Here is a 12,515-nt window from a genome sequence, read left to right as displayed (position 1 = left end):
AATGACATCCGACGCTCCCGGCGCTCCTAGGCCAGCATACGAGGAGATCCTGGAGAACCAGCAGGCCGAGGATGACCATGCCATTAATCTCTTGCCGATCTGCCAGCGGATAGAGCTGCTTGGGCGGGACGCATTGGATCGAGGTATCATTGATCAGGGCGGTCCAGAGGGATTCGCCGTGGTGGAGAGGATCGTCGGTGACGCGGGCCGTGCGGCGACATACAGGAGACAGAGGAGGTCCCAGGGAGAAAGGGTTAGGCATACCCAGTATGGGTTCGGGTTTATTTTTTTTGTATTCGGATTGTATATTTTGCACACTATGACTCGGTCTGTATATATTATTTGGATTTTATTTATTATATTAGTATTTTACGTTGATATGTCGTTTGTTTTGTTCGGCGTTTTCGTTTTGTATATATTACTCGTTTTGTATATATTTCGTACGGGACTATTAGAAAAAGCATAAAAAAAGAGACCTCTGCATAATTCGGAAATGCACTTCCGAAACCCCCCAAAATGTGATAAAAGGTGTTTCGCAAGTGCATCTCCGAAAACACCCCCAATTTGGTGTTTTCGGAGATGCACTTCCGAAGTCTGGGAAAATTTCGAAAAAAAATACTTCAGAAATGCATTTCCGAAGCAGGGGTAAAGTAGGATTTTCGCTGGAGGTGACCCCCATAGAGAGGTGGATAAAGAAATTTTCTTTTAAAGTTTTAGGCATATTTTCCACCCTATATAGATGTACACATAAATTCCCAAACCAAAATAAATATATGGGCCGACATAGAGAAACCGCAAATGATAGACCCAACGAAAGTCCTTTTTGTCTGTATTCTATTCAACTTTGTAATCACAAACCCTCAATAATAAAACTGAAAATAAGAGAATCAAATTCAGTTTCCATTCATGCATCTCCGATTGCGTGTGGCCTACTACGGTGATGTTTTCACATATATCATTCTTTTTTTTTAATAAGCAACTTCTTGTATTATAAAAGATGGAAGCACTATGGATGCTCCAACCCTTACAAGAAAAAAAATTCCACACTAAACACTCCTACTAGATCACAAACACAAAAACGGATTGTGAAACCATTCATAGAAACTACAGAGAATTTTGTCCCTAGATTCTATTGCCAGCCACCGCCATGAAGACCACAAGATCATGCCAAACAGCTCTTCAATATCCACAACAACATTATTGAATACAACCTCATTTCTAATCCTCCAAATACTCCAGCAAACTGTTAACCAAATGGCACCAATCCTACTGCGCGCTATGTTAACACCTAGTAACTCGATACAGAGATTAAAGTGACTGCAACAATTAAAGTTTAACGGAATATATACCTGTAACCATCTATAGATCCTCCTCCATAGTGGCTGCAAAAAGGGACAGGACAACATGACATGATTAATGTCTTCCTCTTGAAGGTGGCAGAACGCACAGAGGGCCTCTTAATGCTGGATTATAATACTTCTTGTACACAATTGCGCTCTCGTTGCCAATCTGTCCAACAGTAACCGCCAGCCAAAGAATTTAAGTTTGGATGGAACAGAAGCCCTCCAAACATTACGCAGCCCCTCTACCCTTTGAATTTCCACTTCTACTCCTCTTTCCGAATGATTCAACAACTTATATAAAGATTTAACGCTAAATCTTTTGGAGTTTTCAAAAGGCCATACAATAAAGTCTAAACCTTGCGGCACCGGTTGAATCCCCTGCAAAATGTCTTCCAATTCTGCTAGCTCTTTTGTCGCTTCACTCCCGTACACGTCTTCCCCATTCCTAATCCTCCACTGCCAACCATCACTACCCCACCTCCCCATACAGCTCACACTGCTAAATTTATTGGCAACTTCTAAAAACAGATTAGGGAACTGGTTAGCTCAGCAGCCATTCCCCAACCAAATAGATTTCCAAAAGAGCGCGATATTTCCATTGCCTAATTTGACTGTGATTTTACTCAGAATTCCATGAGGTTCTTTGCTCACAACCATGACGTCTCTCCACCACAATGAGTCTGCCGAGTTTGACACATACTCTGGCCCATTCCACACCCTCTCTCTAAGGTCCCCATATCTCCCCTGCAAAATATCTTTCTGTATGGCATCTTCATCAGTCAGCAATCTCCATAACCATTTGGAAATCAAGGCGGAATTAAAGCAACAGATGTCCTTGATCCCCAAGCCTCCTTGGTCTTTATCCTTGCATATAGTATCCCAACTAACCCACGCCATCCCCCTCTTATCCTCTCCCCCCTGCCACAGAAAATTCCTCTAGATTGCAATGATTTGGTGAGCAACTTTTGAGGGCAGCTTGTAGAAAGACAATTGGTAGATTGGAAGGTTTGACAAAACCGAGTTAATCAACATGATCCTTCCCCCAAACGATAAATTCATACTCCTCCACGATGAGAGCTTAGACTTCATAGTCTTGATAACTGGATTCCAGAATTTAATATTCCTATGGCACCCACCGATCAAAATTCCTAAAAATTTGCAAGGGAATTGATCGGGTTTACAACCTAGAAATTGCGTTGCAGCCTTCAAATCATATTCTTCCATACCAATACCATAGAGTTTGCTTTTACTAAAGTTTATATTCAGCCCAGAAACCATCTCAAAGCCTAGAAATATAGCCTTCAAAGCCCATAGATTATCTATCGAACCATCCCCAATCATTATCGTATCGTCAGCAAATTGTAATAACGTATACTCAGCATCCTCAGAAATTTGGAACCCCTTATATCTTCCACTACTGACCGCCTGCCGTACCAAACCAGCCAACCCTTCAACAACAATTATAAACAAAAAAGGGGACAGAGGATCACCTTGGCGCAGTCCCCTAAATACCAAAAATTCAGACGTCGGGCTACCGTTAACTAGAATTGACATTGAACTAGTGAATACCACCGCTTCCATCCAAGACATCCATCTTTCACCAAATCCCATAAAACGCAAAAAGTTCCAATCAACACAATCATACGCCTGCGTAAAATCCACTTTGAAAACCATACAGTTTCTTTTTTTCCTCTTTGCCAAATCTATGATCTCGTTTATCACCAAAACTCCATCAAGGATTTGCCTCCCTGAAATAAAAGTTGTCTGGTTCTTTGCAACTAACTTTCCAATATGTCTCTTTAATCTAGCAGCCAGCAATTTAGAAATAATTTTGAGAACACCATTCATAAGGCATATTGGCCTGTAATCATCAAGATTTTGAGGGCTTTCTCTTTTAGTGATTAAGGCAAGAAAAGAAGAAGTAAAGGATTTCGGTAATTTGCCCTTCGAGTGAAATTCTTGAATCACCTCCACCACATCTTTCCCTATGATATCCCAGCATTGTTTTATAAACTCAAGATTAAAACCGTCGGGACCTGGGCTTTTGTCTCCGTTGCCATCAAACACCACCCATTTAATCTCCTCCACCGTAAAAGGCTCTTCTAGGCCCCCACTCTCCTCGGCAGTTAAACTATCAAAGGTATTATTACAAAGCTTGGGTCTAGCCTGCACACTATAAGAAAATCTAGCAGCAAAGTGATTTTTGATTACTTTTTTCACCGCTTCCACCGAGTTAATTACCTCATCCCCTTTTCTAACATCCACAATATTGTTACTTCTATACCTAGCCTTCATAACCGAGTGGAAGAATCTTGAATTTTTGTCTCCTTCCTGAACCCATTTGTATCTCGATTTTTGTTTGATCAAACTCTCCTTGCGATGTAACTCCCTCCACAACACTTCTTGCTTCCTCCTTCTTTCCAAAGAAAACTCCTCTGTTGCTTGAAAACCAGGCAGTTTCCATTGATCATCTAGACAATTTAGTTCGCTCACCTCTTCTTCTATTTTCATATTCACCCACCCAAACACATTAACATTCCACCACCGCAATCTGTCCCGAAGCAACTTCAGTTTTTCTTTTAGCACGAATGATTTTCTTCCTTTGATGTTGAACGAATGCCACTCCTTACGCACAAAATCTTTAAATTCTTTATGATCATACCAACAGTTCTTCACCTTGAAAACTTTCGGCCCCCAATCAGCTCCTCTACTTTTAGTCCACACAGGTTTGTGGTCGGAGATATCTCTATTACCAACCTCCTGCGCTACCACACCCTAAACTGCTACGAGCCCTTCAGTTAGTAATATCCGGTCCAGTCTACTACAAGCCTTGCCATCCGGTTTAAACCAAGTGAAGATGTTTCCCACCATTTGAGCATCAATGAGATCCATGTTATCTATAAAGTTCCCAAATTCCTCCATTTCCACACTTCTATTGTTTCTCCCTGAACCCTTCCTTTCCTCCCTGTTCTTCACCGAGTTAAAGTCCCCACCCACCACTCATTGACCAACTTCCAATCTAGCTTTCCATCCCATCAATTCCAGCCACAACACCCTTTTCTCCTCCAAATTGCAGGGCGAATAAATGTTTAAGAAATAAATTATAGTACCTCTCCAAGCTGCTTTTACCCCCAAGAACCCTTTGCCCGAGAAGCTGAACAAAGGGCAAAAAGAATCCTTTCTCCAAATTGTCAGAATACCTCCAGAATTCCCCTCCGCATCTCTAGCTGACCAATCTCTGTCCACTGAGCCCCATAAACTAGAAACTAACGACTCCCCCATCTTAGAAATCTTTGTTTCTTGAAAGAAAATCACATCAGGATTGCCTTTGCTTACGATTTGGCAAATTCTTCTGCGTTTTGCAGAGTTGCCACTCCCTCTGATGTTGAAGGTCCAAATAATCATGGCACCTGGTTGTTCTTCTCCTTCATTCCTAACTTGGTCGACCGATCCTTTTCCTCCATATTTCTAATTATACCTTCGAAAACCTCATCATCTTCATCCCCTTCGATACCCAACTCCTTAATAGACCTCCACACTTTTTTTTGGAACACTTTCGATTGCTCTCCACACTCTGCAATTCCCTTTCTGGACATCCGAATCGGAAATTGAATCTCCTGAGGCATTTCCTCCACCCCCTTTTGAGTTATTGTCAAGCCGAAGACAGACACCCACCGATTGCTGAGGTTCATGAACTGAATTCAAGAAATTGTGTAACTTAAGGTTGGTTTGGGAATGAAGAAGCGCTGTGAAGTAAGACGGGGCGTACGGAATCTTCAACGAATCATAGATATCACTAATATGTTTTTTGTTTTTGATTTTGTTTTTGGTGGGCCGAATGCTCTTCTTTGGATCCCCACAACCCACATCACTACAAGAGATTGGATCCGAAGATTCTGGGTCCTGGCCCACAATACTAGCTAAAAGATCCCCTTTATCCGCCACGTCACCCTCCTCTAATAAAATATTCAACTCCCTTGATCTTTCAAACCCGTCACCATCAGCATTTAATGTAAGGTCAACCTCCTTACTTTACTGCTTGCAAAATACATAACAAGTTGCTTTTGTTTTCATAATTAGAAGCCAAGGTTTGTTTCTCCCTACATAGTCATATTTATTTTGATTATATATAGTGATTGGAATGTGTGTTTATCATAACCGTTTTTCTAAACCTTGATTGTGTGTAAGCACACAGAGGCGCTGACACGGTTTAAATCAGGAGGTATTTTTCGAAATCATAAAAAATAACAAATGGGAATGGCATAGTAATCTTCTAAGAATTGATAGTTTCATAGTGTATATTTGTGAGTATCAATGTATTTTGCATCTCCTATTTAAATTTTCTCGCATTCTTGTGACATTCTTTGATCTTATGGATATTTTAAAATGGGGCGCATATCCGATTCTCCAGCCTGAAAGAGCTTTATGAGAACCATTTGGTAGCGGTATCGGAGTCCGAGGTAGAGGGTGATGGTGTTTTTGTTGAGTACCACCGAGCTTGCGTCTTGCGGTGTTGGCTCATGTTCCTGGTTGGCACGTCCCTCTTTGTAGACCAAAGTGCAACCTACGTGGACATGACATACCTCATATATTTTATCAATTTGACTAAAGTTCTTGAGTGGAACTAGGGGCCGCCCTTCTGGTATGCATGTACTAGAAGCTGAATGAAGCGTGCAACTGAAGGACCAGACAGTTGACTGGCTCTTGCACACGCCTCACGGTACATTTATTTTTAGTTATATCACATTTAATGTTATTTGTTAATGTGTAACATATTATCATATTTTATTCCAGAGCTGGATCATCTCATACTTTCAACGCATCCCCGGCTACGATCCTGATCCGTTGTACACTGAAGTCATGCCCAAGGCGGCACGATATGTCCTCCATAGGGGGAATCCGAAAGTGGGGTCATATCATGTATACCTCGATCATACTGCTCACAATGACATCCAATGGTCACCCTTCAGTGATTACGGTGATGTTGTCTCATTTGACCGCATTGCATTATATTCCGGATGGTTGGCATGTGGGGCCAACACCTTGGTCAGATATCTGCCGGAGCGGTGTATGAGATAGTTTAGACGTGTGTAGATTATACCGAGATCTCCATTTAAGGTTGCTCCTAACACCGTTATCCTCCGAGAGCTCACTGCTATCTTTGAGGATTGAGCCAATTATTTAGTCCCAGAAGAGTATCGACTTATGCGGGCCACCCAGAGGTGGCACTGTGTAGATGGGTACATGACATGGTTTTATCAAGTGTCACATCCTATCATGACAGCCGATACTCCTGGAGTCCACCTAGGCCAGCGCACGAGCTCTTGGAGAACCAGCAGGCTGAGGATGATCATGCCACTGATCTCCTACCGATATGCCAGCGGATACAGTTGATTGGGCAGGAGGCATTGGATAGAGGGATCATTGAGCAGGGCGGTTGCCATAGTGTAGAGGACGGTAAGTGAGGCGTTGTGTGCGGCGGCATATAGGAAGCAGAGGAGATCACATGGAGTTCGCATTAGGCATACTCAGTAGTAGTTGTCTTTTCATGTTTATTTATAACTTTTTTTTTTGCGTTGTAATATTTTGACATCTTGCACTTGTCCGAACAACTATTTTATATTATGATATCGATGTTTTATTCTAGTCTACGTATTTTTTACAACCCGTTACAGTTTGTCGGATAATAGGACGTATTTATTAATCTTAATTGCTACGATGCTCCCAATGTAACAATGTAATGTTGTTGTTTATAAAAAATGAAGAATTCAGAACATATTTCAGATATTCATATCCGAAACTAATTCATGATATTTTTGGATATGCATATCTAAAATATTTAAAATTAAGATAATGGTGTCTTCGGATATAAGTTCACATTATACATATCCGAAGGATATTTTGAATATTTAGGGGTGTTTTTCACCCTTTATAAATTTAATAGAAATTCCCAAACCTAAATAATATATGGGCCGACATAGAGAAACCGCAAATGATAGACCCAACGAAAGTCCTTTTTGTCCGTATTCTATTCAACTTTATAATCACAAACCCTCAATAATAAAACTGAAAATAAGAGAATCAAATTCAGTTTCCATTCACGCATCTCCGATTGCGTGTGGCCTACTACGGTGATGCTTTCACAGTTATCATTCTAACACCAAATGAAACTCTCAAACGAACCCAAACAATGACCATAATCACAATAACATAGTTCAGGTTCATCTTCTCACTTCACTTCTCATCCTTTTTTTCCTATCACAAATTCAAATTACCAATTCATTGCATAATTCCGTTCTCTTTCGTTTCAGTTTTTTCTTCTTATTTCCATAGTTAGGTGTTTTTGAAGCGCACTCAGAAAACTCTACTTCACTGGTTGCGAAATACATAACAAGTTAGTTTTATTTTCATAATTTCAGCCCAGGTTTGTTTCTAGCCTGCATAATCATATTTAATTTGATTCTTATATAGTGATTGAAATGCGTGTTTATCGTAACTTGATCGTGATGAAACACACTGACACAGACATGACACTGATACGTAGACACTGATGACAATTTAAGAGAATAGAAGTGATTGAATGTATCTACGGTGTCATACACTAGTACGTGTTAGGGTGTTATGTTATTTCTATTATTGTTTGGAAAGAAAGGGTATTATGTTTCTGAAAAAGTGTAATTGGATTCTTTTGGATGTAGTTTAGGGTTAGGTTGGCATTTTAGTTGAAGATGTCTCTGCGGATAAAGGCTGTGGTGGATAAATTCGTTGAGGAATTGAAAGAAGCGTTGGATGCTGATATTCAGGATAGGATCATGAAGGACAGAGAGATGCAAAGTTATATCCAAGAACGTGAACGCGAGGTTGCTGAACGTGAAGCTGCTTGGAAGGCTGATCTTTCTCGTCGCGAGGTACCTTCTTGGTTCATTCAAATTGTTAATTTTATTTTGAAAAAATTAATCTCCAATTCTATATAGATTGAAAAAGCAAGATAATATTGAAGTGCAAATTCCCTAATGTTATTTGTATAACAACAAATATTTGGTACATTTTGATCTATTATTGTTTCTACGCCTTCCATGCGTTGACTATGGTTTTCTTAGAAGAATCTTTTCGCAGTAAGAACAAAATTTGGTACTGTAGTTGAATTAATTACCTTCTCGAAGCTTGATATGTTTGGGATTAATTGCCTTCTTGAATCTTGATTTGTTTGAGATTAATTTGGTATTCTGTATTTTGAGAGTTTGCGAAAAGTGATTTCCGTTGTAGAAGGGGAGTCCCCGAGTTCTCATTCATTCATTGAAGTTGTTGTTTCTTTTGAATTCAATTTCTTTGGTTCCTAAAACTTCCACATATAATTTTAGTCTTTGATGTCACAGACTACTTGAAAAAGTTAAACTCAAATTATCCTGTTCCTGGTTCCGTAAGGTTATAGGGTGATTTGAAATCATCAGTTAGAAATACTATTGTTTATAAATAGCAATATAATAGTGTATGATTGATCAGATAATTATACTGTTTTTCCTACTTAAGTTTAAGATGTAGAACTCTGATTACGTTCTTACAATGCATGTAACATGGTTTAAATCAGGAGGTATTTTTCGAAATCATAAAAAATAACAAATGGGGAATGGCACTGTAATCATCTAAGAATTGATAGTTTCATAGTGTTTATTTGTGAGTATCAATGTATTTTGCATCGCCTATTTAAATTTTCTCGCATGCTTGTGACATTCTTTGATCTTATGGATATCTTTAAAATGGTTAAGATGAAAGGTAAAGCAATATGGCAATGCCAGTTTCACTTGTCTTTTGATTGGGATGCTATGATGTGCTATGTAGCTGTAACTTATATTTCATGTTAAAGGCATGTCTGAGTGACCAATGGTAAATGTCAAACACCTCATTCCTGTTTCTAAATATATTTTTTTGCCTTTAGTGCGTTAAGGACCTAACTCCAACGGTTTATGTTAGTATTTTTTTGGCGATATCCTTTATCACTGGGAAATTGTAATACATAACAAGTTCTTGTGATATGAACGAATATATAAATTCTGAATCTCTATATAGATCTTCTATAAATAACGCTCACATTTTAAACATAACTGATGTCTATTTTGGAATGATTATTGTGCGGGTGTAGTGTCCTAAATTCTGTATCTAGTATCCATGTTCAAGTCTCTGTCTATGCTTCAGAGAAAATGTGACTTATGGCTTATATTTGATCTAGATGTTGCATAATTTTTATTTCTGAATTGTGAGCATCCATTACTTTTTGTGTATCTTATCTTACCCTGCTGACCCTCCTTGACTGAGGAGTGGGGAACAATTGTAATACTAGATGAATGCGGAGCTTTTTCTTTAGGTGAATATTTAAGACCATCGGATTGTTACGAGGTTAACAGTTCACTAATTTTGATATTGATGCAGTTTCAGTGAACTGCTTCTGAAGTTGAAGAAAAAGATAAGTAACTTTTAAGAAAAATGATAATATAATCCTCAAATTTTCTTGCTGGGGTGGTGGCTCAACAAAGTGGAATAAATTTAGACATTAACAAAATACCCTTGAAATTTAAAGTTAGAGATAACAAGTATAATAACAGAAACACCTGCTTCATGATTGCAAGAAATAGAATAAATAAGTAACTATAAAAAATGAAAGTAAAAGTTACTTAATGACACGGCAAGCCTTTAAATCTGAATTATAGCCTGAATATTATATTTTGAGTTGAAAAATTCCTTCACACTTTGTATATGGCTTTTGGGTTTTGTGATCAGTGGTTGCTTTTATGCAATCAATTTAGAAGACGTTACCAAATGCTGCTCTCAGCATGATTGTTCTTTCTCTTTAGATTGGAGTTGTATTTTCTGGGCCGAGTCCGTAATGCTTTTAATTTTTTTCTCGGTAACTAACCCAGCTTCACAAGTTCTGGGGAACCACTTTTCTGATGTTTTGCTATGATTTGTGTTATATTACTGGTGAAGCAGAATTCTTGTTGCATCTTAAAAATGGAAATTGACTTGGAACTGTAACAACGTTTCCGTTCATCGTTCTGCTATCATAAAAAAAAGTAGTTTCTGTCCTCATTTTTTTCTTTCAATTTTGCAGGCAGAGATTGCTCGACAAGAAGCAAGGTTAAAGATGGAGAGAGATAATCTTGAAAAAGAGAAAAGCGTCTTAATGGGAACTGCGTCAAATCAAGATAATCAAGATGGTGCTCTTGAAATTACAGTAAGTGGTGAAAAATACAGATGCCTCAGATTCGCCAAGGCAAAAAAGTAAGACTTTAACAGGGCGACTTAAAGGAAAAAGTTCATTCCTCCCTTCGCCAAGAGAGGGTTGTTCCTGCTGAAGACTGGCTTAGCTCAAATAATGTACATCTAGGATCATGTATTCACATTTAATTGTTTTATTGCAGTTTATCATTCTGCCAGATTTGAAAAAAAATGTTATTACTTGCTCAATTAAAATTTTTATATGATTTTTTCTGTGACCATGTTGTTAACTTTGTTTAGCTAAAACGGTTTAAATTTTTTACCAATTTAATGTTTTACAGAATGTAGTATATCTTTGTAACATCAATAACCAATAAAATAGAGTTAGTTACAATACTCTCTGATTGTATGTAATAGTGAAGTTGTACAAAAATAAATCTACAAGAATTTGTAATGAGATTCAGCATAATCATGATTGAAAACAGCTCTGAAAAGGGTGCATTTCTTTAATGGTGTCAACAATGGATTCAGGACTTAAAGTAGCATCAACTCTAAGGATCCCCTCAGACTCATCAATCTTCAGCAAATCTAACTGGGATTGCAGAAGAGACGCAGGCATATAATGTTTTCCTTCTGCAGCCCTCTTATTTACTCGAGCAATCAGCACTTCCGCAGGAACATCCAATAAAACGAAGTTAACCACAGTTGTATAACCCTCTGATTTATAATCAGGATCACCTGATCTAAGTATTTCTCTATACTGTTTCTTCAATGCAGAGCAACCAAGAATCAAACCGTTTTTGTTTATTAAGTATTCTTCAATGGCATCTCTCAGTGATTCAAGCCATGGCTTCCTGTCTTCATCTGTAAGCGGGATTCCCATACTCATTTTTTCTGTTGTATTGAAGGAAATCAGATGCAAATAAATGAAAAAATAACCTAAGCTAAATCTGAATCCGACGTCACAATACAATACACCCAATGGGTGAACGCAAGAATATCAAACTGCAGGAAATCCATGAAAACAGACCGAAACAATTACCTTTGTTTGATTGAGAATGAAAATCATCAGCATCAAGATACTTATAGTTAATCTCTTTTTCCAGCTTTTGACCAATTGTGCTGTTCAATAGATATCCAACATATCAGTAATAAAAATACAACCACTTGCAGAAGAAACATAGTATTTCTCACACATAAAATGAGAAATCTGTCTGAAAAGTGAAAACAAATAAACATTTCTCACACATAAAATGAGAAATCTGTCTGAAAAGTGAAAACAAATAAACAACAAAAATGAAGTAGTTATGTTATCTGAATTGGACAGTTACGTTTTTCCGGCACCACTGACACCCATGATGACGATAACAGCACCTGTTAAAACCATTTAGTTAATGAAATTTGCATACAAAAATGAATGATCCAGGAAGAAGAGAAATAGTAAAGCCTTTACCGTTTCTTGAAACCATGGGATGCAGAGAATAGACACACGTTGTGATAATAATAATTGAAGAAAGTTGAGCAAGAGAGGCTTAAAGGATAAAGACAAATGACCATTCCATAGTCACATATGCAATTATTATGTATCCTTTGAAAACAACGTATACTAAAAGTTTCAGAGTCGTGCGAGATGATAAGTATTGTATGACGAAGATATACGTAAGAGTTGTTTTGCTTAGTCAGATCGGTCTGTTTCACCTGATCCATCTCGGGGCAATGGACGGACAAATTCTCGTCAACTAACATAAATTGAGGCTGTTTTAACTACGAGTCAATTTAAATTATAATTTCAAATAAATATAAAAAAGTTAAAACATTGTATAGAATTTTTCAATTTATTTTTCTGAAAATCATTCGGATCAAATACAACCTCTCATTCATTTTTTTAAGATTAAATCAAAAATGAAATCATATATATTTATTTTTTTTATTGGTATGATATATTTATTATTATATTAT

The 12,515-nt window shown here is 37.9% G+C and overlaps 2 protein-coding genes across 7 annotated transcripts; one reads left to right on the top strand and one right to left on the bottom strand.

The window, feature by feature from the left end:
- The first annotated feature begins 7,372 nt into the window (after positions 1-7,372).
- Positions 7,373-10,834, top strand: LOC131620516 (uncharacterized). Of its 6 annotated transcripts, none has more exons than XM_058891626.1 (4): positions 7,373-7,562; positions 7,655-7,737; positions 8,047-8,251; positions 10,450-10,834. In XM_058891626.1, the coding sequence occupies exons 3-4, from the start codon at positions 8,072-8,074 to the stop codon at positions 10,621-10,623; spliced, it is 354 nt and encodes a 117-aa protein (XP_058747609.1). In that variant the 5' UTR covers positions 7,373-7,562; positions 7,655-7,737; positions 8,047-8,071; the 3' UTR covers positions 10,624-10,834. The 6 variants fall into 6 exon arrangements, with proteins under 6 accessions (XP_058747609.1, XP_058747611.1, XP_058747607.1 ...); XM_058891624.1 differs by having other exon boundaries at positions 7,374-7,562; positions 8,042-8,251; XM_058891623.1 differs by having other exon boundaries at positions 7,374-7,562; positions 7,655-7,767.
- A 106-nt stretch (positions 10,835-10,940) lies between these two features.
- Positions 10,941-12,202, bottom strand: LOC131620515 (gluconokinase-like). Its single transcript, XM_058891621.1, has 4 exons — positions 12,010-12,202; positions 11,888-11,930; positions 11,599-11,678; positions 10,941-11,450 (listed from the first exon to the last, which is right to left on the bottom strand). Exons 1-4 carry the CDS (start codon positions 12,023-12,025, stop codon positions 11,026-11,028), a joined length of 564 nt encoding a protein of 187 aa, XP_058747604.1. The 5' UTR covers positions 12,026-12,202; the 3' UTR covers positions 10,941-11,025.
- Positions 12,203-12,515: the final 313 nt, after the last annotated feature.

This window comes from Vicia villosa, linkage group LG7 (assembly GCF_029867415.1).
Source record: "Vicia villosa cultivar HV-30 ecotype Madison, WI linkage group LG7, Vvil1.0, whole genome shotgun sequence".
Taxonomy (NCBI): Eukaryota; Viridiplantae; Streptophyta; class Magnoliopsida; order Fabales; family Fabaceae; genus Vicia; species Vicia villosa.
The sequence above is the reverse complement of the archived record's forward strand: the minus strand, read 5'-3'. Positions and strand labels throughout refer to the sequence as shown.

Bases quoted from the DNA above. Each gene is read 5' to 3' on its own strand.
- LOC131620516 (XM_058891628.1), top strand. From the start codon at position 8,072: ATGTCTCTGCGGATAAAGGCTGTGGTGGATAAATTCGTTGAGGAATTG. The intron at 8,252-10,449 runs GTACCTTCTTGG...TCAATTTTGCAG, and splicing joins CTGATCTTTCTCGTCGCGAG to GCAGAGATTGCTCGACAAGA.
- LOC131620515 (XM_058891621.1), bottom strand. The intron at 11,679-11,887 runs GTAACTGTCCAA...TCTATTGAACAG, and splicing joins GTCAGTGGTGCCGGAAAAAC to CACAATTGGTCAAAAGCTGG. The intron at 11,451-11,598 runs GTAATTGTTTCG...TCAATACAACAG, and splicing joins TCATTCTCAATCAAACAAAG to AAAAAATGAGTATGGGAATC.